The following is a 7,986-nucleotide window of genomic DNA, read 5'->3' as shown; positions in this document are numbered from 1 at the left end:
TTATATTGTACATATATTTTTCAATAAAGATCAAATTCAAGTACAAGAATAATTGTATTATCAAAAATATAATGAATAAAAAAATACTTGAAAAGTTAAATATTATTTTGTCACCAATATTGTTTGAAACAATTAGTTGTTTTAAAAAAGTGTCTATTTGGTTTGGCTGAGAACCAGTAGATGACTCTAATATTTCAAAATGGCACCGACAAAGTGACACTTGCATGTGTGTGTGACGTGTGTCAACTGTCACACCGAATTTTATAACAAATATAACAATAATGTGTCGGTGAATCATAATAATTAACTAATTAAAAATTGGAGTAAATTATCCATCAAATAAAAGGTAAGCTGTTATAAATATTTATAAAAATATCAATTATAATCTTGGTATTATTAAATGTAGCTATTGATATTTTTGCTAGAGAATTTAAATAATTATTTGTGAAAAAACATTCGACTCCATTTTGATGTAGACACCTCCCTTGTTTATGACCCCCAGGTCGTTGTCATTTACAAGTAAACACCGTTAATTTTTTAAAACACAAAAAAGATTTAAAAAAAAACAATTAATTTAATATTTGTTTTAATTTATTTATTAACTCTATTAATAATAATTATATTTTTATAATAAATTCTTTTTAAATATTGTTAAAAAGAAAAAAATAAATAATTGATCATTATCAAAATACATACAATATGATTTAATATTTATTAATTATTTTCAGTCAAGTGGATACATAATCAGCATTTTATAATAAATTTTGGAGTAAAAAAAAAACAATAAAAAATGGCTGAACTAGCAGCTCTTCTTCGTCAGGATATTCCTGAAGGAAGAAGTAATCTTTCTGATAGTCATACAAATTTAGAACGTGTTGCTGAATACTGTGAGGCAAATTATTTTCAAGCTGAAAATAAAAGAATAGCACTTGAAGAAACAAAAAATTTTACAACACAATCATTAGCAAGTGTTGCATATCAAATAAATACACTTGCATATAATTTTCTTCAATTATTAGATTTACAAACATCACAATTAGCTGAAATGGAAAGTCAAATGAATCATATTGCTCAAACAGTTATGATACATAAAGAAAAAGTTGCAAGACGTGAAATTGGTGTATTAACAGCAAATAAAATGACAACAAGACAATATAAAATAATTGCACCAGCAAATCCAGAAAAACCAATAAAATATGTACGTAAAAGTATTGATTACACAACACTTGATGATATTGGTCATGGTGTTAGATGTAGTGGTACACCACGTAGTAAACAACGTGGTGGTAGTCAAGGTAGTGTACAAAGTCTTGGTGGTATATCAACTGGTACAAATCATGCTGCTGTTATTGTTGGTCCACCACCAACAACAAAACCACCAACACCACCACAACCAGCAAGAACTGGTACACTTAGTAAAGGATCAAGAGAATATAGAACACCACCAGTTGTTGCACCACCACAAGTACCAAGTCATTATGCACCAAATTATCCATTGGGACATCCAAGACGTGAACGTGCACCTGGTTATAGTACACTTCCACTTCATGCTCATACAACTCAACAAGTTGCTGGTCATACATCAAATCATAATGCACATAATAACAGTGCAAGTCAACATACATCATCAACATTACAAATTGGTACTGTACATCCATTACAAAATCATTCACAAATACCACCAGCACCTCCAAGTGCTACTGGAAGTACTGGATATCTTCAAGAACAACTCCACACTATGCCACGTATGTTGATATTTAATTTTTTTTTTAATTCATTCACTTGAATATATTGATTATATTTCTTTTTAATATTATTTTTTAGCACCTCCATCTCCATTAGTTGGAATGGGAAGTGATTTGGGTGATTATACGGGTCATCATACACTACCACATAGATTATCTCATCAAATGAGTCGTGGTAGTGGATCAAATAGTCCACCATTACCACCACCACCACCTCCAGAAGCTGATGAACATTCACAATTTGGTAGACCACAACAATCAAGTGGTGCACTTATGCCAATTGTACCAGATGAAGAAGATCTTCCAGGATGGGTACCCAAAAATTATATTGAAAAAGGTATAATTTACAAATTTTTATTTATAATTTAATTCAACAATTGAATTTGTATTAATTTTATTTGGTTTTTTTTCATCTTCTAGTTGTTGCAATATATGATTATTATGCAGACAAAGATGATGAACTGAGTTTTCAAGAAAGCAGTGTAATTTATGTTTTGAAGAAAAATGATGATGGCTGGTGGGAAGGTGTTATGGATGGAATAACTGGTCTTTTTCCTGGAAATTACGTTGAGCCATGTGTCTAAAGGTTTTTTTAAAAAAAATTTTATTTTATTTTTATTAATATTTTACATACATGCATTATGTATATTTACAAATACTTATTCAAGAACATGATTGATGCGAATTTAGATGCCAATGTAAGATGCATCTTTATATTTTTTCTTTTTTACATTTCTTTTCTAGTATGGAAAAAAAAAAAAATAAAAAAAAAAAAAGAATACAATATAAAGATAGGAAAGAGGAAAAATAAAATAAAAAAGTGTTGGCTTGCATTTTTGTCTGAGTCAATAGATCAAAGGTGCTAAAGTAGCTGAAAATGCTGTTCTTGCATGAATCTTTTTGATAAAAGTGCAAAATTGAAATTTTTATCATGGTCGAGACGTTTCTGTAGAACTTGAAATTTAATATAGATGTAAATCGAGAGCATTTCGCCAAATCAAACCACAAGAAAAAAAAATGAATAAAAAAATAATAATATATATTATAAAATATAGGCCAAAATGGTTTTTTATACTCGAACCGATAGAATTATATTTTTCGATAAATAAAGTCGATAATTTCTATCACGATTAATAGCAAACCCATCATAAATAATAATCATAAAAAAAAAAAAAAACAATATATTATTGATGGTATCTGCAACGTATTTATCAAGTATTTATATGAAAAAAAAAAAAACTATTTAAACTTGGATGAGGATAATCATTAAATAATCAATCAAAAAAAAAAAATGAATGAATATATAAAGGAAAAAAAAAAATGTCGGGTTGAATACACGATGTTTTTAATTTATAAAATATTTTCTCATTATTATTATTTTCACAGTAATTAATGTAACAATATTAAAATAAACTTGAATCAAATAAAAATAATTTTATGTATTTAATAAACCTGATGATTTATAAAATAAAAAAATTGATTTTAAACTTTTTTAATATTTATGTTGTATGATAATTAATTTTATCATAATCTGGAAAAGTTTGGTGCATGAAAAATCCGAATGAGGTATTTAAATTTAAAAAAATCAATCAACAAAATTTAAAAAAACAAGACAAAATAATTTTTAAGCGATTTTTTTTTTTGTCTCTGATGCAATATATTGTCACATATCGTTACAATAAAATAATATTTATTTAAACTGAACATTAAAATGACAAAATTAAAAAATTAAAATAATATTTTTATGACACTATGTTTAAATGAGTTCATTTTTATTTTTATATAAGTTTTTAACCAGTGACCTCGGTTTGAAAAACTACATATAATAAAAACTTTATTACGTTGTTTTAATATCAACTCCATTGTAATTGTTTTTTTTTTTTTTATAAACTCATTTTGTTTTTATTGTAGACCATGCTAGCAAAAAAAAAAACAAAAATTATAAATTCAAAATTCATTAATTCTTGCATTTGTATATGGACCTTTTTGTGAATTTTATTTTCTTGTACTTGGATAATTAAAATGTCAATTTATTTATGTGAAAAATTTTATTGTTAATCTCTAAGGATATTAACAAAAAATAAACGATGCATCAACAATGCGTTTTTTTACAGCAGTTAATATCAAAGGCTGAGTGAAATATAAAATATTTTAAAAGTATATGTAATTATTAATAATAATTTATTGTTTTTTTAAACTTGATATATTTACTTTTTTTTTAAATGGTATTTATCTTTTTTACCAATTTTTTATTCACCGACAATATCACAAGATAACGCACAAGATCCATATATCACAAGATGACGCACTTATTAATGGCAAAATTGGACATAATGATAAAAAAGGTTGATAAAACTGGATATAACATCGGTTTGATTAAAACAACAGGTATTGCCGGACATTAAATATTCCAAAGTTGATCAAGACAATAATTGAAACTGAATAACAATAAAGTTTAAATGGATTTTAAATTAAATAAGCAAATGCTATTGTAATTTATCAAACACAATTATTGAAACCAAGACTGGAAAAATGATTACATTGGTTTGTCGTTGGAGCCAACATTGTTTTACAACTGTGAGTTATTTTAGTTTTTCTTTTTTTCAATTAAACATTCAATTAAATTGTTGAATAAAAATTTCTACAAATTATTTTATAATAATTCAACACTTGAATTACTTAAGGTTGATTCCAAGTCCCATCGCCGTACCAATATTTATGCCACAAAGGGCCCGTATATTAATAACGCTATTTTTTATTCCCCGTATCCTGAAATTTTTGTGGCGCCACTGATGAAAAAACCAAGTTCTTTAGTAGTATGTGTGTGCGCGGCAACACACTAGCAAACAAAGTTTACGTCGTACGCCAAAACCATGCTTGTGTTCATGTCTGTGTGCCGCGCATCTAGCAAAATTTCGAAGTTTAAAAGTTAAATATTTATTAAAAGAAAAAGAAGAAAAAATTGAAATAATTATCAAAATTTCGTCTTGTCCAGGGCTACAATCTGATAGTAAATGTACAGTTTTGAATCAACACAAAAAAAAGTTATTCGTAAAAACATGAGGTAGCGTATATCGTGTGTTAAAGTTGTCAACTTTGACAGTAAATATCTCGAAAAAAGCAAACAAGAAAAAATTCAAAAAAATTCACAATATAGATAATTATTTCATTTAGAAAATAAGCCGAAAAAATCGAAAGTCTATCAGAAATTCAGATATTCGGAATCAACCTTAACAATGATTTTAATTTATTTTTTGTTTTTTTTTTATTATTACAGATACAGTAAATTTATTTGTGTTGAAAACATTTATCATTCAAGAGACTTTGACAAAGCTTTAAATTGTAGTACATAGTATAACTTATCAGTGACCACTGTCATCAAAATTCAATGATCAATGGTCATTTTGTCTTGTGGGTTTTCAACTTAATTTTTTGCCAATAATGCAAGATGATAGAAAGCAGTTTACAATTATTTATCAATATTAACAGCAATTTCAAATAACAAAATAATAAAAAATATATTGAATTTATTTTATAAATAATTTATTGCACTTGGAATAATAATTTCGTGAATATATAAAGCAAAGCCCCCTGAATATTACCCACCATATGAATTTCCAACCGAAACGTTTGCTGAAAAAAATAAATAAATTCAGTAACAGCCTCTGATAGTACAGATATCAATACATTATACATTTCTATTGATAATAATAAAAAACTTAAAAATTTATTAAAAACGGAGTAAATAGTTTAGTTTACTTTATTAAATACTGGGAAAATTGTAAATTGAATTCAAAAAAATTATATATAAAATATATATTGATTATTACTATCAGTACCATTCAGTTTCAATTAGCGACTTTAATTTTGATATATATTTTTTATTTCATTGATATATATTTTTGTATATTGTATAATGTTGCCGCGATAGACGATAATCACGATACGATACAATACGATAATCCAAATTTTTATCGTGACGATATGGCGAGACGATACGAGAATTTCCTCACGATAATTAAGATAATGCGATAATAGCGTCAAAAATTTGAAATGAGCTATCCTCGTTATTTTTTTTTTATTAAATTGTGTAGAACCTTAGCAAGTCTAGAAAAAAAAATAGGAATTTTTGAAACCGTCAAAAGAGGGTAGGGAGTGGATTTTAAGGGTTTTTAATTTTTTTGTCAATGATTTTAAGTGTTTTTAATTTTTTTGTCTATGGCAGAGTTGAGCTATCCTCGTTATTTTTTTTTTATTGAATTGTTTAGGACCCCAGCAAACTTAGAAAAAAAAATGGGAATTTTTGAAACCGTCAAAAGAGGGTAGGGAGTGGATTTTAAGGGTTTTTAATTTTTTTGTCAATGATGTTAAGTGTTTTTAATTTTTTTGTCTATGGCAGAGTTGAGCTATCCTCGTTATTTTTTTTTTATTAAATTGTGTAGGACCTCAGCAAGGCTAGAAAAAAAAATATAAAAGCTTATTGCTTTTTAAAAAAACTCAAATCATCAAAAATCAATTGACAAAAACAAAAACACGTACAAATATATATTTATTCTCTTTATATACAGTATAGAAAGAAAGAAAAATTCTAAAACATCACGTATACCTGATAAAGTCTAGAATGAAACATAAAATTCAATCTTTTCAAGTAAACTACAAAACTAAAACTCAATTGGTAAATCGGAAATGCTACTGTGTGACATTTTTTCATAGCCACAATATTCGTGAGAATAAAATGTAAAAAAGTATATCGATTTGCTTTGAAAAATAGAAAAAAAATTAATTGAAAAATAAAAATGAAAAGAATTTAAAAGAATATTAAAAAACGTATTAAAAAAAAAAAACAAAATCAATATAATAATTATTAATCATCGTGAAAATTTTCTTTGAAACTTTTTATAATTATTTTTTTTTTTATATAAAAATCGTAATCGTGACTTTCATTTAACATTGGATCACGTCTCATACGAGGTGTCTGTATCAACGCTTATCCAACCGTTAATCTTCACCACGTTTCAACACTATTTAACGCTATTAATTTCAATTGGATTTTTTTTTTATGAAATATAAAATTGAAAAAATGTCAATGGACTGTGATAAAAAATTTATTTGTTAAATATATAATAATAGAAATTTAGTTTGTGAGGTACTGTCTAGTTACAAATGTATTCGGCTAATGATTCATGTTCAAATGTCGGATACACCCACTCAATTTCCATAGTGTATATATATGATAGCTTGCTGTATCATTCCGGTGTTTCTATCGTATACAACATCACATACATGCTTAACATAAATTCATGTTGTCATGGGATTTCAGGTTAAATTAGGATTGTGTTTAACCAATTATTTTATCAATTATTTTTTATTTTATTGTTGTTTATATTATGGGCTCATGTTTCGTTGCCAATTTAGTTGTATTTTTTTTTCATTTTATTTTTGTTAAAACAACTTTAATTTTGCATAAAATTAAATGGTGAATATAATTATATTTGTCATTCAAATGTTGAAAGTGATGCATCATGATCCTTTCTATATACGCTAATAATTTTATCAGGATTAAGTTGGTATACATTTGCCAAATATAATAAATCAGTTATGTGCCAAGTATATGTCACTTTTTATGCAAAAAAAAAAAAAAAGTTTATCGATGTGGTTTTTTTCTTTACGTGTGTTGGCTCTTACTTGTCAATCGATCTCAACTCAAGATGTGAAAGTTTTTTTTATTTTTTTTATTTTTATATTTTCTTGTGCAAATTCATTTTTCAAGTTTGTAAAAGGTTTTTGAAAAGTTACTTGTAACATTCATTTAAAAGATGTAACACCTATTTTATTTTATTTTGATACGACACTCGTCGATAGACGAATATATTTTCAATAGTAATTTACCTAAGTATACTTGACAATCATGACGACATTGTGTCTTAAAACTTTTTATTTTTGTTTGATATAAGACGGTTTTTTTTTTTTCATCTTTTTAAATTTTATTTTAGACTTTAATTTATTTTTATAAATAATATAAAATTGTAGATGTGTTAAATTTCTTCATTGAAATGAAAAAGTTTTAATAATATTGGATTCAATGTTTTTTTTTTTTTGTTGGGTTATAAAAAGAATTCAATGAATATTAATTTGATTGACTTGTTTTATTAATTTTGATCTGATATACAGAGAAAATTATTTATTTTTGATAAGTTAATTATTAACTAATTTATATTTATAAAATTTATGTTTATGATAT

The 7,986-nt window shown here is 25.7% G+C and overlaps 1 protein-coding gene across 1 annotated transcript; it reads left to right on the top strand.

Moving 5' to 3' along the window:
• The first annotated feature begins 218 nt into the window (after positions 1-218).
• Positions 219-2,331, top strand: LOC122858940 (abl interactor 2). The gene is made up of 4 exons (XM_044162178.1): positions 219-346; positions 729-1,745; positions 1,825-2,082; positions 2,166-2,331. The coding sequence occupies exons 2-4, from the start codon at positions 791-793 to the stop codon at positions 2,327-2,329; spliced, it is 1,377 nt and encodes a 458-aa protein (XP_044018113.1). The 5' UTR covers positions 219-346; positions 729-790; the 3' UTR covers positions 2,330-2,331.
• Positions 2,332-7,986: the final 5,655 nt, after the last annotated feature.

This window comes from Aphidius gifuensis, linkage group LG6 (genome assembly GCF_014905175.1).
Source record: "Aphidius gifuensis isolate YNYX2018 linkage group LG6, ASM1490517v1, whole genome shotgun sequence".
Classification (NCBI taxonomy): domain Eukaryota; kingdom Metazoa; phylum Arthropoda; class Insecta; order Hymenoptera; family Braconidae; genus Aphidius; species Aphidius gifuensis.
This window is presented reverse-complemented; position numbering and strand designations above follow the sequence as displayed.

Bases quoted from the DNA above. Each gene is read 5' to 3' on its own strand.
- LOC122858940 (XM_044162178.1), top strand. From the start codon at position 791: ATGGCTGAACTAGCAGCTCTTCTTCGTCAGGATATTCCTGAAGGAAGA. The intron at 1,746-1,824 runs GTATGTTGATAT...ATTATTTTTTAG, and splicing joins ACAACTCCACACTATGCCAC to CACCTCCATCTCCATTAGTT. The intron at 2,083-2,165 runs GTATAATTTACA...TTCATCTTCTAG, and splicing joins CAAAAATTATATTGAAAAAG to TTGTTGCAATATATGATTAT.